At 39.8% G+C, this 22,420-nt stretch overlaps 2 protein-coding genes across 5 annotated transcripts in view; both read left to right on the top strand.

Moving 5' to 3' along the window:
* Positions 1-19,628, top strand: part of SELP (selectin P) — a 42,288-nt gene extending 22,660 nt beyond the window's left edge. Inside the window, exons 9-18 of one of the 4 annotated variants that reach the window (XM_033196026.1) lie at positions 825-1,010; positions 4,805-4,990; positions 11,093-11,278; positions 12,135-12,344; positions 13,390-13,575; positions 14,544-14,663; positions 16,763-16,793; positions 18,012-18,067; positions 18,190-18,223; positions 18,313-19,628. In XM_033196026.1, the coding sequence (XP_033051917.1) occupies positions 825-1,010; positions 4,805-4,990; positions 11,093-11,278; positions 12,135-12,344; positions 13,390-13,575; positions 14,544-14,663; positions 16,763-16,793; positions 18,012-18,066 (1,160 nt within the window). In that variant the 3' untranslated portion in view covers position 18,067; positions 18,190-18,223; positions 18,313-19,628. Of the gene's footprint in view, positions 1-824; positions 1,011-4,804; positions 4,991-11,092; positions 11,279-12,134; positions 12,345-13,389; positions 13,576-14,543; positions 14,664-16,762; positions 16,794-18,011; positions 18,068-18,189 lie in introns of all 4 variants that reach the window. The other 3 variants (XM_033196028.1, XM_033196025.1, XM_033196027.1) reach the window with 3 other exon arrangements.
* A 1,959-nt stretch (positions 19,629-21,587) lies between these two features.
* Positions 21,588-22,420, top strand: part of F5 (coagulation factor V) — a 73,981-nt gene continuing 73,148 nt past the window's right edge. The window contains exon 1 of the mRNA XM_033199898.1: positions 21,588-21,988. Within this exon, the coding sequence (XP_033055789.1) occupies positions 21,831-21,988 (158 nt within the window). The 5' untranslated portion in view covers positions 21,588-21,830. The remainder of the gene's footprint in view (positions 21,989-22,420) is intronic.

The raw sequence follows: 22,420 nt of genomic DNA, 5'->3' as shown, positions 1-22,420 counted from the left end.
TTCTCTAAAGTATCCAGAGATATGGTCTCAGTGACTCCCTTCACAGGCCTTCTGAATGTTTACCACTCCTGAACTCAGGGTCTGCATGTGATGCAAAGCCTTAATGATATTATTACTATCTATTACTACTGCTGCTACTATTACCACTGCTACTAATAATAGCAGCTAATGTTCATTGAGTACTTTCCATGATCTCAGTCTAACCCTGTGAGGTAGTTACAATTATTACTACCATTTTAAAGACGAGAAGAGACAATACATGGAATACATGTGCTCTTTCACATATGGTTATTTATTTTACATCTTTGAGATCACAGTGTATATTACAATTTTTATTCTGCTTCTTCATTTAACATCATACATTGAGACTTCTCTCCTATCTATCAAGTTAAAGTATATTATTTTTAGTGACCTTTAACATTTTTTTCATGGATCCACCATCATTAATTTTCCACCCCCAATTAATGGCATTTGTGTTTGTTTTCAATATTCCACTCTTACAAATAATGTCATCATAAAAATCTCTGAATAGACTTTCTGGTATGCATCGTGATTACACACTTAGCATAAGTTCTTGGGTCCAAAAGCATTATAGCTTAAATATTATTGATACATGTTGCCAAGATGCTTAACAAAGGTTTAGCATTTCCTACTAAAATCCTTCATGTGCCATTATAATTAAATGACACTTTTTCTTGTCTTCTATGTTAAACAAGCCCAATTCAGGAATCCCTGTTCTTGACACTAGAAAGAATTAATGGCTCAAAAATCAATGAGTACATGTGTATTACTGTTTCTTTATTCCTTACTTCCTCACCCCTTAGCTTTGCAGTGCCAGGATCTCCCAGTTCCAAATGGGGCTCAGGTGAACTGCTCCCACCCCTTTGGTGCCTTTAGGTACCAGTCAGTCTGCAGCTTCACCTGCAATGAAGACTTACTCCTGGTGGGAGCGAGTGTGCTACAGTGCTTGGCTACTGGAAACTGGAATTCTGTTCCTCCAGAATGCCAAGGTAAGAATATATTCTTTCTAACATCTTGGAAATCAATTGTAGGCAGTAGTTTTAAAGGCTGGATTTTAGAGGTGACAACTGTAAGATCCACCTTGAAATGGACTGGAAAATTAATAAATACTCTCACTCATCGTCTTGTCCTGTAACCCAAGGATCCCAAATGCAAATGCCTCTGGGGGCTAGGCAGATAACACAAGTGTCAGGATGTCTGGCCATAGGCAGTAGAGCATGGCCCTTGCTAAGTCTTTGTCAGGGTCTTTACCCAGACCTGAAGGCTCCTGTCACAAACCAGGTGAACTCTTCTTACCTGGCCAAAAATGGTATCTGGAAAGAAGACCAAGTGGGAAAAAAATTGATTCAGCGTGGTTGCCCCAAGGCTGGTCTGGCACTTCTAGGGACCACAGGGCATAATGGTAAAATGGGAGGGGCAGAATTTATAAGTACCCAGTTGCAAACACTCCAAGATCTGTATAAAATTGGAGAAATATACTTAGACTAAGGTGAAGAGTGATAGAAAAAAGAGAAAAACTAATCTGTGTACTGGAGGTTACAGGATTCTCAGAAGAAAGAAATGTATGGATTCAGTATAAACATTCTATCTGCATTGTACTTGATATATACGTTATATATTTATACAATGTATAATTATACACATTATATACATATATACATTATATATTTATACAATGTATAAATATATAATGTATATATGTATATAATGTGTATAAATATATATTTATATATATTTATATGACGTATAAATATGTATTTATATATATTTATATATATATATATATATTTGAGACAGAGTCTCACTCTGTCACCCAGGCTGGAGTGCAATGGCACAATCTCGGCCCACTGCAGCCTCTGCCTTCCGGGTTCAAGCAATTCTCCTGTCTCAGCTTCCCGAGTAGCTGGTACTACAGGTGCCTGCCACCATGCCCAGCTAATTTTTGTATTTTTGGTAGAGATGAGGTTTCACCATGTTGGCTAGGCTGATCTCGAACTCCTGAGCTCAGGTGATCCGCCTGCCTCGGCCTCGACCTCCCAGAGTGCTGGAATTACAGGTGTGAGCCCCCGTGCCCGGGCTTGCACTTGCTCTTTAACAAGCCAGTGTGCTCTGTCAGTGTTGCGACATCTTGTATGAACTGGAACCGGTTCTAGTCATCCGTGTTTGTGGCTATTGAAGGATAGATGTATATTTTTTATATTCCCCAATCTTTTCCCCCCCAATGTATCCAACTCCTTAGTTAACTTTTGTAGAAAATGCTGCTTTTTAAATGCAAGATTTTCATTTATAAATATCTGCAGAAATATAATAAAGAAATGAAAAAAATATCCTCTTAAATACTCCTACCCTAAAATAGACACTGTTAGGCTTCTGGTATGAATACTTCCAATATTTTCTCCATCTACTTTTCCCCCTATGCAATTAATATTTTTATGATGTATATACAATTTTAACAAGTTACATGGGTAAAAGACTAGACAGTTCTACATTATTTGCCATACCTTTCACTTTGTATATACTTTCAACATTTGAGTGAAAGCAGGCAGATACACATTTTTTATGAAAAGGAAACCACTTGCTATTCAGGTCACACAAAAGCATAAACACGTACACATACACACACACACACCCCACTGTTAAGCTAAGTCAACAGTAAATGAATGAATGAATGAATGAACAAACAAATAAACAGCAGAATTAAATGTCCTTCATCCCCAGGCACCAGAGAGGATGGTAAGCCCCTAGACTTAGGGTTGGGTGCACCTTCAGAGCTGGGTCTGGAGAGAACAGGGCGGGACTGTGACCTTGCCCCTTAAGTGCTCATCCTGGCTACGTTGAAGTCTGGACATATCACAAAGTCCACACAACTTTGGGGAAGTTGTGGGAAGAACTGGGAATCCCTGAGGACAGTGATCACAGTGACTGAAACTCTTCCAGGCAAGCCTGGGTGGTGCAGGGCACAGATTACAGTTCATTGCTCCATACTGTCCTGCCTCTGGGTGTTTCACAGCAAGGAGGTTGCCACTCACCACAGCTTCCTGTGACCTTCCAGTTCCCTTCTGCTTTTAGTTCTTTGTTTACTCTGAACTTTCTCCTGTTGTTGCAGGGTGCACATCAAGTGAAATACCCAAATGTGGGCTGAGCAGGAAGGTACCATGCGGTGTGCAATCCACTAGCTGTTGTAATTCTTATCAGACAATTTCCCTTTTTAATGTCCTCCCACCCCTCCACATCTACCCCTGCTGTCAGAAGGCAAAGCCACAGAAAGCTGGAAATGGGCTCTGTGGTACCAGCATCCTCACCCACACCCTTTCCCCCACAAGTCCTTGCAATTTATAGGCTTGTCGAGTTGTGTCCTCTCCAGCCCCACATACACGCTTACTACAGAAATGCTTTTCAAGTAGAAGAAAAGAACCAGATCTTTGGACAAGTTGATCAGATTGAAAGGAATGTAGCTGGAGAGGGGAAGGAATGAAGGGAAGAGAAAGGTATAGAAAGTGTTCTTGAAACCTCATGCTGTTTAAGTTAGTGGCTGAAAAATGACCCTAGGACAGCCATGCCCCAACTGTCTCTGGTATAAAGCCATACACTGCTCAACCAGGTCACATAACGAGCGACGGAGAAACACCCTAAGGCATGTGTTCACTTAGTCTTCACTTTTTAATGTCAACACATTAACACATTGAATCTAGGCTTTATTGTTTCAATCACTGGCAGAGGAACGTCTTGACAGCTATTCACATTTGCACATGTACCTGTACCCCTGAACCTAAAATGAAAGCTAAAAGAAAAAAAAAATTTCATACAGTGTTTTCATTGTTGTTTCTAGTAAAAATCCTGGGAGCTATGTAACGTTATCTTCCCATCTTAAAGGTGAAGCTATTGAGGTTCAGAGAGGTTGAGTGACTTACCAAAAGTCACAGAGCATGACCTCCAATCCAGGCACATCCTCTAGCACCTCAAACTCTAAGTGCATAAACTTTGGCAAAGAACTATGAGACCTAATTTAACTGTTTGTAAGTGAATAAGTAGAGTTATTTGTGGCTGGCCTCTGTAGGACAAGACTCTTGGGAAGAAGTAGAAATTAGCACTTACAAAAAGCCAGTCACATTGTATACCTATTATATGTCCATGATTTTTTCTTTTATTTTAAATGTAATTTTTGTATCTGATTTAATTAACGTTTTTAACTAAGGATTGCTACTAGCAAGGATTATCCTTTTTCCCATTTAGAAGATAAAGCAACTGAGGCTCAGAAAGGTTATTGTATAGTAATAGATTGCTAGTAGTAACAGAGCTAAAATTTGGACCCAGATTCCACCACTTAGTTGGGAAAGGGGAAGAAAGTATTTTCCTCCATTGCTGTGTTTCCAATCACTTGTCATTGTTTTCTGGAAAGGTCATTAGGGGTGTTTCTGAAGAAGGTATCAAGGGAGCAACCACTTCCACTCCTGTCTAGAAGCAACTAAAATGAATTGCACCACTATCTTCCCAAACAGAGCACCAGCTTCCTTTAAAAATCACCTCTAAAGCTGTCTGTGATTGAGCACTTCAGGATGTCAATCAATCAACTGTAAGCTGCGGCCATTTTACACCTTCGCAACCTCTAACTGGTGATAAAGCATCATGAAATTCAAACAATCACTTTTAGCCAACTACCACTGTTGTATATTAATCACACACACACACACACACACACACACACACACACACAGTTACAGAGTTCAGGTTGCTGAATTATAAAATGAATCTCTTCTTTTCTCCTCTGCCATGCCCGTGATAGCCATTCCCTGCACACCTTTGCTAAGCCCTCAGAATGGAACAATGACCTGTGTCCAACCTCTTGGAAGTTCCAGTTATAAATCCACCTGTCACTTCATCTGTGATGAGGGATTTTCTTTGTCTGGACCAGAAAGATTGGATTGCACTCGATCGGGACGCTGGACAGACTCCCCACCAACGTGTGAAGGTAGGCTGTGGGCCTGTCCTTTCTTATAGCTTTTAAGATGACATCAGAGAATGGAGAATCATCAGGGATTTATATAAAAGTGTTCTTGAGCTGAAGCAAACAACACTCTCCACAACAATGGTAATCTAGATAAAAAAGTTCTCCCTCTCTTTAAATATTTTAATAGCTTTAGTTAAATATTGCACAGTTTCAAGAACATCCTAGCCAACATGGTGAAACCCCATTTCTACTAAAAATACAAAAATTAGCTAGGTGTGGTGGTGGGCGCCTGTAGTCCCAGCTACTCGGGAGGCTGAGGCAGGAGAATCGCTTGAACCCGGAAGGTGGAGGTTGCAGTGAGCTGAGATTGCGCCACTGCACTCCAGCCTGGTGACAGAGCGAGTCCAGCCTGGTGACAGAGCGAGATTCCATCTCAACAAAAAAAAAAAAAAAAAAAAAAAAAATTGCACACTTTCAGGAAGTGCTTTCACGTCATTATAGCGTTTCTGTTTACCACAATTCTAATATGAGGAAAGGCAGTATCATCTCATTTTATAGGTAAGGAAGAGACACAGGGCTAAAGAGGTGAAATAACTCGCCCAGGGTCACACTGCTAGTATGTGAAAAGGCTCAACATTATGTCACTGAAAGTTTTACCTCCTTACAGAGTCTTCTTCAGCTACATTCTTCATTTCTTCATTCCTACACTCACCTTCAACTGAGCACTACTAAATCCCAGCCACAGACCCCATTCAGGGATGGGTGAGATTTAACCCTAGCATAACTGTGTGTGCGCTTCCCTCCTCTCTCCACTTCTATATTGAATATAAGCTTCTTGAAGGCAGGAGCTGTGCCTTCTTCATCTTTATACCCCCTGCAGCAGCTAGGCAGAATAATAACGGGTGTGTGTGAAAAATATCTGTTGAATTAAAGCTGATCATTTACCAGTAAAATTTACTCAAATACAAGCTTTGGTAATTTAGTGGAATTCTCAAAGGCAGGGGCCAGATCTTATCTGTCTCTAATTCCCCTGAGACATCTGGCTGGCAAAGTATCTAGTATATTTTATGTTCTAAAATAGAAGTGCACTGAATTAATTAATTCATAGCTCCTGTTTAGTTGCAAAAGGTACTATTGTTCTAATGTATTGTTCAGTGTAGAGTTAGTAATAATGAGACCAGCAATAATTGCTAATAATTATTGCTTTATGTACTACCACCTATTTCGTAAGCATCATCACATTCAATCCACACAAACAACCCTTAAGTTGGTTATTACTATGCCCATTTTAAAGGTGAAGAAACTGAGACTTTGAGAGGTTAAGTAGCTGGCAAAGGTCTTAAAGCTAGAAGTATGGAGACAGGATGCAAACCCAGACCTAGTCTGATTATAGGGCTAGTGTTTTGACCACTGACCTACACTATCACCCAGGGGCAGAGCTTCTGAACCTGGGGTAAGTCACTTGTGAACTTACTCTTTTCCACTCCAGAGATTGCAGCTATAACCGCTGAATGAACTTTAGAAATGGCAGTGCCTGGTGATCAGATGAGAGAATATGTTGGCAGAAATCTATTAGTGTCACGTGAAAACAGCTAAAATATTATTTATTCCTTCCTGTGGAATGAGCACTAGATTAATTTCCAAAGACTTGTATTGCTTTCTCTCCAAGTCATGTGCCATTAGGAAAGTCTTGTCACACCCTTAAGCTCCCGTTTTCTCAATTCCAAAAGGAGAGGAGTGGAGAAGACCATCTTTGAGCTTCCTGGCCAAAAATTCTGTAGGGTGAAAGACATAAAATGCTACCATCTGCTGTCAAAAAGATATACTACAAGTTCTCTTATTCCTGAACATTCATGGAGGATAGCATTTGGACTTGTGCTTTTTCACTTATTCATTTAATCCTCACTCTCTTATTCATTTATTCCACTGACATTTGTCGTAAGTTCTATTTTCCCACATTTTAAAGCTAAAGAACATATTTAAAAACCTTTAAAAATCTCATTCACATTTTAAATCACATATGCAACCAACATGGCTGCTAAATCTGTAATCGCTAAAGCCCTTGCTTCCCCTCACTCCTTTCCAGCCCCTTTTCTCTGCAGGAGGAGGCATTTGCCTCCCACCTTGCGGGCCCAGTCCCTACTCGCTGTCAAGACCCAACCCTGACCATGAACAGCAGCTTTAACCCAGTATGGCCCTTGGAATTATCAATCTTGATAATTGATCCTGATCTTGAGCCCTGGTTTTTGCACTTGTGTTTCTACTTCATTCTCCAAATGTATGCTCTAAATTTAGGCAAATGGTTCCTCTTATTTTCCTATATGCCTGAACCCATTAATTTTTAACCCTCAACACTGCCCCCTAGAACCCCAATTTTCACAGAGTGTTTTGCAGAGTTCTAGGATACATCAGATGGACTCAGGGGCCTCCAAGTAAGCAGAGGCAGTGTGGCAGGTGGAGTTCTCAAGCTGTCTCTTCAGAGTGCAATGTGAGATTTCATTTTGGGGGACGGCTCTATAGAGAGTTCCACTTTAGTTAGAACGTCAGTTCCCTAGGCCCTCTGGGATGTGGCCTCTGCCTAGTTGTTCCTTAGTATCTGCAGGGGGAATTGGTTCCAGGACCCCCTGCAGATACCAGAATCCTCAGATGCTCAAGTCACTTATATAAAATGGCATAATATTTGCATACAACCTACATACATTCTCCTTTATACTTTTAAATCATCTCTAGATTACTTATAATACCTGACACAAAGCCTACACATCACTTCTTATGCATGGATTCAACATACTCAGCACATGGCAAATTCAAGTTTTGCTTTTTGGAACTTTATAGAATTTATCTTTTCCTGAATGTTTTTGATACACGATGAGTTGAATCCATAGATGCAAAACCCTTGGATCCAGAGGGTCAATTATTTTTCAGCCTTGCCTCTGCCTTTGCCCTTCAGGACCTGAAGTCCTTTTCATGAGCCTAAGCCGTGCTTGAGGTTCTTGTACCAACTTTGATGATGCCACCTGCATGACGGATTGCTTGTACACAGTTTCTGTATCCCTCCTGTCCCTGCCTGTTGGACCACTTTCATGATACAGACTGCTGAATTCCTAATCCCTTCACACTGTCTGTCAGGGACCCTCTGGTGACCATGTTTGGCTGTTGAATTCCTAATGTCTGTTTTCACTGTGTGGGGAGGGGTCCTGGTCCCAAGTCCCAACCTCAACTCTACACTTCTGCCTTGTGCCTGCTTACTCATGTCCTAAAATATGGTGAACTGGTGCCCCCTAAAACTCTGGCCCAGCTGACATCTCCATTTTTTCTTCATTCCCCCAACATTTCTCTGACTCCATGGGGCTTCCTAGTTTTATTTCTTTTTTCTTTTCTTTTCTTTTCTTTTTTTTTGAGATGGAGTCTCACTCTGTCGCCCAGGCTGGAGTGCAGTGGCCAGATTGCCTCAGCCTCCTGAGTAGCTGGGACTAAGGCGCCTGCCACCTCGCCCGGCTAGCTTTTTGTATTTTATAGTAGAGACGGGGTTTCACTGTGTTAGCCAGGATGATCTCAATCTCCTGACCTCATGATCTGCCCGTCTCGGCCCCTAGTTTTATTTCTAAAGTTTGAGTTTACAATATTTAGCTCAGTTACATTTATTATTTATACTATATCTTCTTTCCAGAAAATTATTGAGAAAACTCTATCAAACTCAAGAAAAATGATATAGTAAAAGGAAATAGAGAATTTACTAAATCTATTTGAAATAATATAAATCAATATGTTTATGAATTCAGATACAATCATGTATACCTACTTGATGGACTATAGGAAAACACCAATGAATACCCATATGTAATAGAACTGCCTTGGTAATCAGTGAAAATCGAGCATTAAGCATGCAATAAATGCAGCCCTTATCTGTTTTCTATTTTTGTAATTACTCAGGAGTTTTTTTTTTGCCAAAGTTTTAGAGTAGGCTCAAGAATATGACCACTTCTCAAAGTTATGTACAAAGGTCATTCCTGGTTATAACTCTTTTCCTCTGCATCTGCACTAATCTCCATTCCAGTAGCATCCTTGATAACTCCACAAATGTCATTCATCCCATGTTTGGTGAGTGCCCACCATATGCCAGATCTGCGTTAGGCTTCCATGTAACTCATCTAGGCTGCCCCTCAAACAGGCAAAACCGCTTCTTTACATGATCCAGAGCCAAATTCTTAGTATGTAAGGGTCAAGGTTAATTTTTACCTAAGAGGGTTCAGAGACTTTTATAAATACAAAAGTCTGGATATGTAACCTTGGCTGAGCATGACTGACAAGACTGAAACCAAAGCACTATCACCTAAATGAATTTAATGCTGTAGTAATTCTCATTTTATACTAGGGCCCCCTTCAGTGAATTTTTAAAAACAGTAATTCCTCTTGTTTCTTTTCAAACCAGGTAGGAATACCTTTTAGAATGCATTTAAATTAAATTGTATTCATTACTGTATTCATTCATTTCATAAGTATTTGTAGAACCCCTCCTGTGTGTCAGGACCTGTTCTCTGGGATACAGTGTTTCGAGAACCGACAAGGTCCCTGCTTTCCTGCAGCTGACATTATACGTATTCTTCAGTTTAAAGCTGTAATTCTGGGAGATTATGAGAAAACTATTTTTGTGAAAATGTTCACAGATGACTTCATGTCTAGGACTTACATCAATAGACATGTTTCAAAAATGTTTAGTAAATTGACTTGATGTGTCAGATATGAAGTTGTTAATTACTCAACGATTTGAGAGTACTGAACTGAAATTCACTATGTTACTTTGGCTATTTGAATGGATTCATGCAATAAGAATCCATAATCCTTCAATGAAAAGTACATGGACCAGTATATAAAAGCCAAATACTGTACATCGGTTTTCCATGAGGGAGCACATAGGTCTTGAAGAGGTTTGTAAAAATCAAACTAGCTAAGTAAATGAGACTTATCTGACCAAGGTGTTGTTTTCAGAATAGCCTTACATTTAAAGAAAGAATAGTCACTTCATTTGTCAATAACCCAACATTTACTGATAAATAATAGTCTTATGTTAGAGAATCTAATGGGGAGAAAGGAATAATGCTAAGAAAATATGTAACTGCAATAATTTGTAAAAATACTTTTGGGGGGAAATTGTGAATTAAAATTTAATTTCATTTATTCATTCACTTGGCAAGTGGTTACTGAGCACTGCCTCTTGAGATCCTTGGATGGGAATTATGGAAGACTCAAGGATGAATGATTCCTGGGTTTTAGACACTTTCCATCTAGTAGAAGAGGAAGAGTATGACATGTGACATGGCAGCACATGAGTTCAGACAAAAAGTTGAAGAATTCAGAGGAGAAGAGTTCAGGCTGTGGTGATCAGCAGAGTCTTCAGAGAGGTTACGAGTTAAATCCTGGAGGATTAGTGGGATTTTATCCCATGAAAATGGAAAAATTCTCAGGGGAATGTGAGCCAAGAACGAGGAGCAGTAACACACAAAGTCATTTCAGGGAATTCCCAGAAACTAATCTATCTTGACCAGGAGGTTTTGAGCTTTCCTGTGTTATCTGGATGGGTGGTGTTAAAATACAATAATAAAATAAACCAAAAAAAAAAAAAATTAGCGAGGAGATTCAAATGGAAGAAATAGTTTGAGGCAGAAAGCAATCCTTGAAGTTGTAGGTGTGTTGAATTTGAGGAGACGGCATGATGCATGGGAGTAAGTAGTCTCAGGCAAGAGGAAGGGCGGAAATGAAATCCTGGATTGTACCCATTCAAATAAGATAGCGGGAGCTGCGGCAGGTTACGAGGTCTCTGAAGCAGAGGGTGTAGAGAAAATAGGGTAACACTGTAAGTTCTTGAGTATTGCTGCCTAAATCTTTGACTTCCTTGTCTTCATGACTTATACCTATACTCCTCTCTGTAAGCTCACCATCCTCCCACTGCCCTTTGCAACAAATGACCTATAGTATATGTTGTGGAATGCTGCTGCCTAGCAGAACATCTGGAATATAGGTGCTCAATAAATATTTTTTGAATATATAAGTGAATGAACTTTGTGTAACACAGAACTTCTGAATAAACTTGGAGATTGTGACACTCTCAATTTGATACTCCAGCCATCAAGTGCCCAGAACTCTTCGCCCCAGAGCAGGGCAGCCTGGATTGTTCTGACACTCATGGAGAATTCAATGTTGGCTCCACCTGCCATTTCTCTTGTAACAAGGGCTTTAAGCTGGAGGGGCCAAATAATGTGGCATGCACAACTTCTGGAAGATGGTCAGCTACTCCACCAGCCTGCAAAGGTAATGATATGTACTTACTGAGACAGTTCTACTTTTGGAAATTTATTCAACAACAACAAAAAATTATCTAGTTCTTATATGTGAACTAGATAATTGTACATATTACCACTATTTGGATTTAGCAAACAGCTGAAGGATTTTAAAACGTCTAAGGAGTGACAGGATATTTTTATATTTGTGAATAAAAGATACATTGATTCTTAAGCAGGAATTTTGTTTCATGGCTTCTTTTTTTGAAAGAGCTTTGTTGAGCAAACTGAATGGTCTCCATTATTTTATTGCTGAGAGAAAGAGAGATAATACTGGGGTAGAGTCACTGGTCCAGTTTTTCAAATTTAGGAATTGAGGTCCAGAAAGGTCAATCATCATCTTCCTGCCACATGGCAAGTTAATGACAAAGCTGGTGGGATCATTCAAATGGAAGAAATAGTTTGAGACAGAAAGCAATCATTGCAGTAAATTTCAACTTTCACATTGACCTTTAGTGAGAGAACAGTACCACTTCCCAATAAAGCAGGGTTGGGCAGGCAGTTGGCCCGTGTATATTTGGTTTTCTGCTGAATTTCTTACATTTCTGTACCATTTTTTGCTTCTTTTTAAAATAGCAATAACAATGACTCCCTTAATTTCTTCTCTTGGCCAGGAGAATCATCTCCTCAAGGATGCTTTTTAATAATTTTCCTCATCTGGTTTTCTATATCTGACACTGATAAGTTTTTCTTAACTTCCTTAATAGCTCTTGCTAGAACCTCCCTTGTTATGAAGGGAGTGAAAAGCAGTTATTCCAGATTAGCCTTAACTCTTCACACTTCTTTTAATTGGGAGCTCTCTGAATTGAAACATTTTCTCACAACAGGCATAGCATCACTTCCTAGTCCAGGGGTGCAATGCCCAGCCCTCACCACACCTGGGCAGGGAACCATGCACTGTAGGCATCATCCGGGAACTTTTGGTTTTAATACCACTTGTCACTTTGGCTGCAACGCTGGATTCACACTCATAGGAGACAGGATTCTCAGCTGCAGATCTTCAGGACAATGGACAGCAGTAACTCCAACATGCAGAGGTAAAGTGAAAAGGAGAAGGCAGTTCTGATGCTGCCTTCCTGCAAGTACTCAAGCTAGCCATTGTGCCTGTATGTTGAAGTCTCACCCAACCACAGCCACTACTTCCAAGTGTCATCTCCCCTATGAAATCCACACCAATCCCAATTAAAAGTAATGTGTCACAGGCACATCACTTCTGCCCTTCCTCATGGCACAAGCTAAAGCTAATACGCAAGTATTCAGAGACTTAAAAGAAGAAACATTTGCAGATGTCCAAGATGTGTTAGAAAAATAGGCATATTAAATGTAAAACCTGCTATAGAAATTGGTAAATTAAAAGTTGCATATTACATGACCATATAAACATTCCATATTTTCATAATAATTTGAACCTAAAAAGTTCAGCCATGCGTGATATTTCCTGAAGAGCTATCACCCTATACATAAAGCATTGAGACCTATATTTCTTTCGTTTTTGTATCCCCCAAAAAACATAACACGGTGCTGTGCAAATGTCACTACTGATCAATAACATTTATTTGAATTAAATCTAATTTCCTGACCTTTAATTTCCTATTCATAAATTAGAAAGAATAACCTGAAGTTCCCTGAAAATGTAGTTTCAGGAGGATGACAGTCTACTTCTTTCAAACTTCCAATGTCCAGATATGCTAAACACTTATTAAGTATTTTAATAAACACATAGTGACATGCCAGTTGATCACAAATGTAGTAATAACATTTAGACCAATAGTATTTTTAAGAACCAAAATTTTGTAAATAGTATATTTGGAGGCAAGATTTATCAACACATTAGCAGATATTTATCGGATGCTACTACGTGTCCATATTTCCATCTTGGTTCTTTGGCTATCACCCTTTGGGAGAATATTTTCATACATGTGCTTTTAGAAGAGCTACTGTGAATATTGGAAGTGGCTCATATCCTTTCTGACCTTTTACATTCTGCCTCATTTATTGGCACTGTTAGGTTACAGAATAAACTATAATCTCTTTTGCCTCCAATCCACATGTTGTTTCTCTTCCATTCTTTCTTTTCTGCAGCTGTGAAATGCTCAGAACTACATGTTAATAAGCCAATAGTGATGAACTGCTCCAACCTCTGGGGAAACTTCAGTTATGGATCAATCTGCTCTTTCCATTGTCTAGAGGGCCAGTTACTTAATGGCTCAGCACAAACAGCATGCCAGGAGAATGGCCACTGGTCAACTACCATGCCAACCTGCCAAGGTACAATTTTCATGTGGATTAAGAAGTCACTTTGATGTGGAAAATAACAAAATCAGTGTTACTTCTGTGTCTTTCTCATAGTGGTCTTGCTTTCCATCACTGGGTTTCCCGCTGCTGAATAAGTTTTTCACAATGAATCAGGCAGAATCTCCTTGCCTTATAGAGTGGTGGAAATTCAATCCAGTGACTGTAGGTAATCACCCCTCCTTTTCAGTGTTCGATATGTGAAGTGAAACCTTTCACTTCATTATAATCTCTGTTTAACAGACCTTGAAGTTTCCAAATGTTTTAAACTGGGAGTTATTTCATGCAGATTTCTAACTTATTATCTCAGAAGACCTTTGCTTACCACTTAACACTAAAAACACCCTAGCAGATCTTCCTTAATTAAGTTCCATCGGTTTGCAAAAACTTATTTGGGCTTGTATTTCAGCCCTCTATTTTTTCCCCTCACGGCTTATCCTGACTACCTTTTGTTACATAACTGAATCTTTGCCCAAAAATTACCCACAGTTTATTTTATTTGCCTAAGCTTATATGTATAGGCTTCTTATGTCTACAATTTATTTTACTGGATCCTTACCTTAATTTTCTTGGAAATTACAGTTTATATTTAAGCCTTAGGAATACAATAAGGCCCCACTTTTATTTTATTTGTCCAAACTTACATGTATAGGCTTCTTGTGTCTACAATTTCTTTTATTGGGTCCTCATCCTGATTCCTTTGGATATTACAGTTTATCTTTAAGCCTTAGGAATAAAATAAGGCCCCACTTCCCATTCTGTTGCAGTGGATTTATGAATTCCAGATCTTCTTTCATGTTAGCTTGTCAGCACTGCCAGGACCTTTGGTGATCCCACTTGATCTCACATCTTAGAGTTCTTGGAAACTTTCTGAGAGAGAAAGATTATTCGTTTGCATAATACACTTCTTACGTCTTGCATGTGTGTGTGTGTTTGTTTTGCAGCAGGACCACTGACAATTCAGGAAGCCCTGACTTACTTTGGTGGAGCGGTGGCTTCTACAACAGGTCTGATAATGGGTGGGACGCTCCTGGCTTTGCTAAGAAAGCGTTTCAGACAAAAAGGTAAATAGGAAAGAGTCTTCTCTTTGCTTTTTTCTTTCACATAATTTAGGGTGGGGAAGTAGAACCACAACTTCAGTAGTTCATGTTGAAAAATACTTGCATTAAAAGAAAAAAAAGCCAAGATAAGTGATCTTGAGAACTGACTGTCCATTAGAATAACCTGGGGAACTTCATAAAAATATAGATCCTTCTATGAGGAGACTTGGGAGTGGCTGCAGAAATCTGAATTTTTCAAAAGCCCTCTCCCAAAATTCAAATGAGGTTACTTTGCAGTTTGGCATTTGGGGCCTCTGGTCTAAGTACCCTAGGCTATCACTAAAACTAATTAGAAAGGTGTTATGCTTCCTTACTTTCACTCATTTCTTCACGTAGCAGCCATTTATTCATCATCTCTGTTAGAGTGTGAGACTCATAATGATGGTTTCTGATATTAAGGAAGGAATAATCCAGGAGGGGAGACAGGTGAAATCAATGCTGGTAGTGAAGTGTGGTAAGTGTGTTAGGACACAAATACAACCTAGGTATTATTAGAACATAGACTAGGGATGCCTCAACCAGACTGGCAGGTGAGAAAGCCTTTTTCAAGCTTAACTTTGAAGAATGAGCGGCATTTAGCCAAGGGGAAAATGGAAATAGAGTTTCATCAGCGACAATGGCATGTAGAAAGACACGAAAGTGTGAAGTCATTGAGAAGATGGTATGTTTCACAGTTAAGTGCATCTGAATCAAAAGGGGATTATGGAGGAGGCAGAAGATGAAGTTAGGGGCAGAAGAAGCTGCCCCTGTATTGGTGACCTGGTGTGGATAAGCAAAGAGATTTGCTTTTTCTCCTAAAAACTTGTAAAGTTGATGCAGGATTTAAACAGAGAAGACCAAATAGATGAAAACTCTCTGTAAGGGAAACTGTGTTCATCAGACTGTTCATCAGAAAAATAACTTTAGTCTAGGAATTAAAGATAGGAACATCCCATCTCTTAAGATTTAAAACATCCTTTCTCAATCTTCTCCAGACACTTAGCCTGCGTATAAGTTCATAAAGTTTTGTTTATAACCTAATGGGGCTCTTGTTCATCACTTCTCATAGAAAGTAACTAGGGGCATCAGAGTGACCATTAATGCTCAAATCAAGGTAATTGAAAGTGGCTATGTTAAAAAATCTGAAAGAGTTCTCATTGAATTTCTCTACTGAATACCTATTCTTAACTGCTCAGAGGCAAAACCACGTGTTCCCTACTCTTATTCTTTCTCCATTTACAATGCTACCAAAACATTGAGGCTGTTTTTCCAAATCTTCATATACTCTCTCCTGTGAGTGGCTAAGATGGTAGACAAAGGTCAATACTCTGCTTCAGTATCAAAGAGATGTACTGAGAGCTACAGTGAATCGCTCCATGCAAAATGTGTGCTTGCTCAACCAAACCCAGAACCCAGAAGGCAGAGGCAAGAGCTCCTAGATCTTAATCTCTATGATCATGTAGGAATCACTCTAATCTTGATGTTTCCCCCAAGTCCTTTCTTTGACTTTGAGACATTTCCAGGGGACCCTGTAACAGTGCAGAAGGACAAATAGCTACCCACGTTCCAATATTTTTAATAATAATTACATTCATTTGTTGGGGATGGGAGCTTTTTTTCCTGGGCTTCTCCCAATTTGATTTTAGGCTTTCAAGTTTTCTATGGCCAAATAAGAGGAAAACGCTGCAGCCATAGCTGAAAATTCAACTATCAGAGTCTGTCATTTGGATAAAAATATGCTACCTGGGAGGAAAAACATCCACTGTTCTGTTGGTTTGGATTTACGTATGTGATTAGCTTGCCCAGTGTGACACAAGATGCCCTGAAAAGAAATTGAGTTATGTATATACTGAAAGGAAGGAGGAAGAAAGTGAGAGGACTCTGGAGTTAAATACTGTCAAATGTTCAATTTAGCCTAAAACACTTTCTACCTTTCAGGGAGAGACTGTTCCCAATATTCCCCTTTTAATGAGCCAACCTGAAAATCAGTCTACTGGTTTTCCCCAATAATTTCTATCCTTAATGACCTCTCTTTCATCTTGTTTTTTTAAAATCAATCATTCTTGTCTTCTCGTTTATTTTAGATGATGGGAAACGCCCCTTGAATCCTCACAGGTAAGGTAGAAATGTTTTATGATTGAGTAAATTTTGCTAGCTTGACTTTATAATTCACTGTAATATGTCAGAATGATTACATGCAATGCCTGCCTCCTTTCTACAATGTCTTTTAAAATGTCTTCTTTTCTATTCTGAAGTAAAATACACAGATAACAAATATTCTCATTATAACATAAAGTAGAAATAAAAAGAAAAGTAATTTATAATAAAAACAAGATGCAAAAACTTAGGCGCTATGCCAGCAGATGCAGTGAGGTCATCAGAAACATGCACCTTCCAGCACAATCACTAGGAAAGCATCAGCCACGCAGGTGGACTGATGGGGGAATGTTGTATTAGTGACTCAAAGAGCATTAGAGCTGTGGCCAACACCAATCTAATTTTTCAAAATGGTGAACAACTCTAAAATCTGTGATAATTGTCCCTTGATTCATATGGCAATTACACTTTTTAAAGATGCAAAAAATGCTTAATAGTTACATGTAAAGCACTTGAATTCCAGGCTCAGAGATTTTTAACCTGTATAAATATTGAGCAGATATTCCAAAGTTATGTGGGGTGTTGGACAATTCTTTTGTGTCCTGTACCCCCTGCTATTTATAATCTAGCAATAGTTTTCAAAAAGGGACAGTATGCCTCCAAGGGTATTTTTTTGATTTTTGTAATGAACAAGAACTCTACTGACATTGAGTGGGCAGGAGGCAGGGGTGCTAGATATCTTTTAAAGACATTTCCATCCTGGAGGAAATAGAAATCCTTAGATGAACTCTATTGTCATAGACATCCAGCACCCTTGCCCCAGACCCACTCAATATCATCAGTAGAACTCTTGATGGTTATAAAAATCAAAAAACACCCCTAGGGGGCGCACTGCCCCCTTTGCAAACTACCGTTAGATTATCAAGTGTTAATGCCAAGAATTTTGTAACTACTTCTTCTCACCTAGAAGAGGTTGCAGCACCTTAGAGGGTATAACAAGTATTCAGTACATAAAGCATTAACAATAACTTAGTGCGGGTACAAAATGCAATGCAAATTACCCAGAGCTGTTAAGTGGGATATCGAATGTTTCTTTGGCCTTTATTTTTCTTTCCTTTCTAAAGCAGAATTCCAGGGGTGGATGGTAATTTATGGTTTCTGAAATACTATGTGTTGGACTGTGTTGTTGACAACTAAGCAGTATATGGTGGTCATCCTTGTGTTTCTGTTTTTTAGCCACCTAGGAACATATGGAGTTTTTACAAATGCTGCATTTGACCCGAGTTCTTAAGGTAACATACCTATAAAGATATTTTTGAAGGAAATAGAACAACAGGGAAAAAGTAAGACTATAAAGCTTAACTTTTCTTTATGTAATCATGTATTAAGTTTTAAGTATGTATTAAATTTTCAGGCATGAAGGAAATTGTGTTGGCAGTAGGACACAGGTATGACAACGGAATGACAATAGAGTTCACATAAGGATTTACATTTCCTCCAGGACAGAAATGTCCTAACAAGACATAACTTATTTCAGGATGTGTGACATTTCCATTATTGGCTGCTAGGTGGTGATGACGTGACCTTGCCTGCAAAGCAGAAGTCAAGACTGCTGAAAAATGTTTACGAACTGTTATGGAGTCAATTCCCTATGCTACCTGCTGGAAAAACAAAAATTATCTGATGCTATCCCTCTCCCAAAAAGTTCAGTGGCTAGTTGAGTGTCCTACAAAAAAAACCTGAATGGCAGAATATTCAAAATCTAGAAAGAAAAGATTATGCTGAGCCTCAGGGGGTAGATATGATGAGCAATTCTTTTCTTTCAAGGAAATGATAATTATTTAAATTTCTTTGGTCTCATTTTCAGAGACCTGTCCTTTTCCTGGTCACCTCATTCAGCTCCATATGATCCTGTTGTGAACATCAAGTTTCCTGCTAGACTTCACTTAACTATAATGCATTTGCTGCAGTTTTCCATAAACACCTGTGAATCAAAGACATGGAATTACCTTAGATTAGCTCTGGACCAGCCTGTTGGACCAGCTCTGGACCAACCCTCTCTCCTGAGTTTGGGATTGTGGTACAATCTCAAATTCTCAACCTACCACCCCTTCCTGCCCCACCTCTCCTCTTCCTGTAACACAAGCCACAGAAGCCAGGAGCAAATGTTTCTGCAGCAGTCTCTGTGCTTTGACTCACCTGTCACTTGAACTACCAGTGAACCAAAGAGACTGGAGCATCTGACTCACAAGAAGACCAGACTGTGGAGAAACAAAAATACCTCTTGATTTTTTGATTGAAGGAAGGCTTTCTCTACTTTGTTGGAAAGCAGGTGGCATCTCTAACTGGAAGCAATTCCTGTAGCATCTTCTGGAGTCTCCAGTGGTTGCTGTTGATGAGCCCTCTTGGACCTCTGCTCTGAGGCTTCCAGAGAGTCCTCTGGATGGCACCAGAGGCTGCAGAAGGCCAAGAATCAAGCCAGGAGGACACATGTCACTGTGGACCTTCCTGCCACCAGCCACTGTCCCTCAAAGGACCCAAAGACCAATATTCAACTGTATAATTTAAAAGAATTTTCCCCAAATGCCATGTTCCTCTATTTTATGGTTCATTCAGTAAGGTCTGTGTATATCACATTGTTTACCATCAGTGTAATAACACATAATTATGGTTGTCCTATTTACACCTCAACCATTCAGTCAGCCAGCAAATTTGTATCACACACCCTCCACTCCAAGAGAAAATCAGAGAAATGGAAAAAGTCTTCATCACCTTAATGTTTTACAGGGAAGAACAAATGTGTTTTACATGTTCTTTAAATCCTATGTTTAATAAATAGGTCATTGAAAGTTATACAGTGTTTATCTGGAACTGATGTTAAAAAAATAGAGAGCGAAACATTACAGTAGTCATCTTGTCTCTGTAAAATGTAATGCAATAAACATGTCATGTACACTGTATATACATAAGCAAACATCCAAATAAAAAAGCAGCCTACTCAAAGGTTACAGTAATGTTGCAACAATGTTGGTAGTAACCTTGGGATTTAGGGACACAGTGCTTTCAAAACGTTTCTCTGATACACTGCCAGTAGCATCTCTGACTGCTTATTTATATGTCAATCAATAGGCTAAATGTTCTAGGACTTTGGTCTCAGCCCTATTTCCTGAGTCAGAATCTACATTTTGTAATGTATTCTGGCAATTCTTATGGGCTACCAACTTTGGGAGACACTGATAACATTGTAGATAAAGAAGTGTAAGCAACTGTTCAGTTAGGGAGACAATAGATACCTACATGGAATAACCAAAGGTAATTAACACGATTATACAATTTGAATAGTGTCATAACAGTTCATAAAAGGGAAAAGTCAATTGGAGCCCAGAATCTGGGAGATAGACAGAACTCTGCACTGTAAAGAATGGCCCAGCAAAGAGGAAGAAAATGGGCATTCTAAGTTGGTAGAATAATATCAGCACAGGAGGAGAGACAGAACACTGGGGGGAGTGGGGAGGGGGGGAGAGGCTGTTGATGAGCCTGATATCGTTAACAGAGACCTCATGTGACGTGCCAGATTACAATTTATTGAATGTACTGAGTGCATAAAGCATGACAGAAACTTGGAACCATGCAGATACAGGGAACCCAGGACAAGTCATTATGATGTCTCAGACGATATAATTCTCAGATTCTCTATCAGCAGCAAAGTAAGATTTAAGGTGGTGTGAAACAACCAGATCCTTCAAGAAATACAAGAACACAAGGGGTCCTGGAGACAGGAAAATATGATCATAGTAATACATTTGTGATTTTCTTTTTCTTTCTTTCTTTCTTTTCTTTCTTTCTTTCTTTCTTTCTTTTTTTTTTTTTTTGATGGAGTTTTGCTCTTGTAGCCTAGGCTGGAGTAAAATGGCACGTTATCAGCTCACTGCAACCTCCACTTTCCGGGTTCAAGCAATTCTCTTGCCTCAGTCTCTTGAGTAGGTGGGATTACAGGTGTCCACCACAACTCCCGGCTAATTTTTTGTATTTTTAGTAGAGACGGGGTTTCACCATGTTGACCAGGCTGGTCTTGAACTCCTGACCTCAGGTGATTCACTCACCTTGGCCTCCCAAAGTGCTGGGATTACAGGCATGAGCCACTGCGCCTAGCCGCTGTGTGCTAAGTGCTGGAACTATAGTTTACAGTAGCATTTTATCCTCCCAACATACCCTATCAGCAAAAACCATTATTGTCATCCTTATTTCACAGATATCAAAACTGAACAGAGAGGTACAGTAACTTGCCCAAGACAACACAGCTAGTAAGTGAAACTGAAAACTGGACAACTGATTTTTTTTTTCAGCCAAGTTCTTTAAGCCCTCTGCTATGCTGCAGCTTAGCTAGCTACAGGCCCTTATCAAGGCAGAACTGTGCCTTGATAGAGACCAGGAAGGCGATTCAGAGCAGTAGGCCTTGTCCATGTGTTTGTTCCCTTCTTCTCCACCACTTGAAAATAGTGTTTCAGTGCCCGGTAACAGGGCACAATACTCTTTTCCTCAGATCAAAAGGGGAGCCATCTGCTTAAGGTGGTTGGGTGCCACTGCACTGCACAGAAGGTTCTCCAAGTGTGAGCTTAGACCCAGGCAGGCCTCAGGTCAGTGGTAAGGGACGACTGCTTCCGTGGTGTTGGCCGGTGGAAATGGAGGGATACAGCTTTGTCTGCTCATGAATCCCTAGGCATTGTCCCGCCTGCTAGAGCCTCTGATCTCTGCCCCTTCTTCACCTGTAGTAAAACAGTCACTAGTTTGGTTGCTCTCCCTAATACCTCTGGTCACTGGGAGCTGTGATCTCACCAAGCCCCTGCCAGGAAAAGCCCCAGAAAAAGGGGAGGGAGGGAGAGCCAGAGGCTGCCGCTGCAGTTTGCAAGAACCGCAGGGGAGAAGGACGCTGCCACCCACAGCCTTCAGAGCTCATTGCAGCTGGGACAGCCAGGAGTGGGGTTAGTCAGCAGATCAACAAGCGGCTGCCCAGGTCCTGGGGTGGTGGCAGCCAGCGGGAGCAGGAAAGGAAGCATGTTCCCACGCTGCCCACGCCTCTGGGTCCTGGTGGTCTTGGGCACCAGCTGGGTAGGCTGGGGGAGACAAGGGACAGAAGCGGTACAGCTAAGGCAGTTTTACGTGGCTGCTCAGGGCATCAGTTGGAGCTACCGACCTGAGTCCACAAACTCAAGGTAACTCAAGTGTGGAGTCCGGGTGGGCTTCTCTAGAGAGGAAAATCTGTTTCTTTTAGAGAACATTTCCTTTGCAAAGTCAAGGCTTTTTTTTTTTTTTTTTTTTTTTTATTTTTTAACTTCAGGTAAGTAAATATAACTAATAGGAGAGTATACTGAATTAAATAAACTGGGCGAATGCTAATTTTGCCTCCAATAATGTAGTTTATCATTCTGAGGGTATAGAAAGCATTCCATTTGATTGGTTAGATGATGCTTTCTTTTCAAGTTTATTTTCAATACAGTTTTGTTAGTATGTTTGTGTTGGCTTATATATTGGTGAATTCAAAGGCACCAGGGATTGCTCCCTCATTAGTGCTTTCTGGAAATTCCTGTTCCAGATTTTTAGTTGTATAGTATTTTTATAAGACTCCTATTTATGTATTATTTATT

This window comes from Trachypithecus francoisi, unplaced genomic scaffold, assembly GCF_009764315.1.
Source record: "Trachypithecus francoisi isolate TF-2019V2 unplaced genomic scaffold, Tfra_2.0 Lachesis_group5, whole genome shotgun sequence".
NCBI lineage: Eukaryota > Metazoa > Chordata > Mammalia > Primates > Cercopithecidae > Trachypithecus > Trachypithecus francoisi.
Note: the sequence above shows the minus strand (reverse complement) of the source record. Positions and strands in the feature narration are given on the sequence as shown.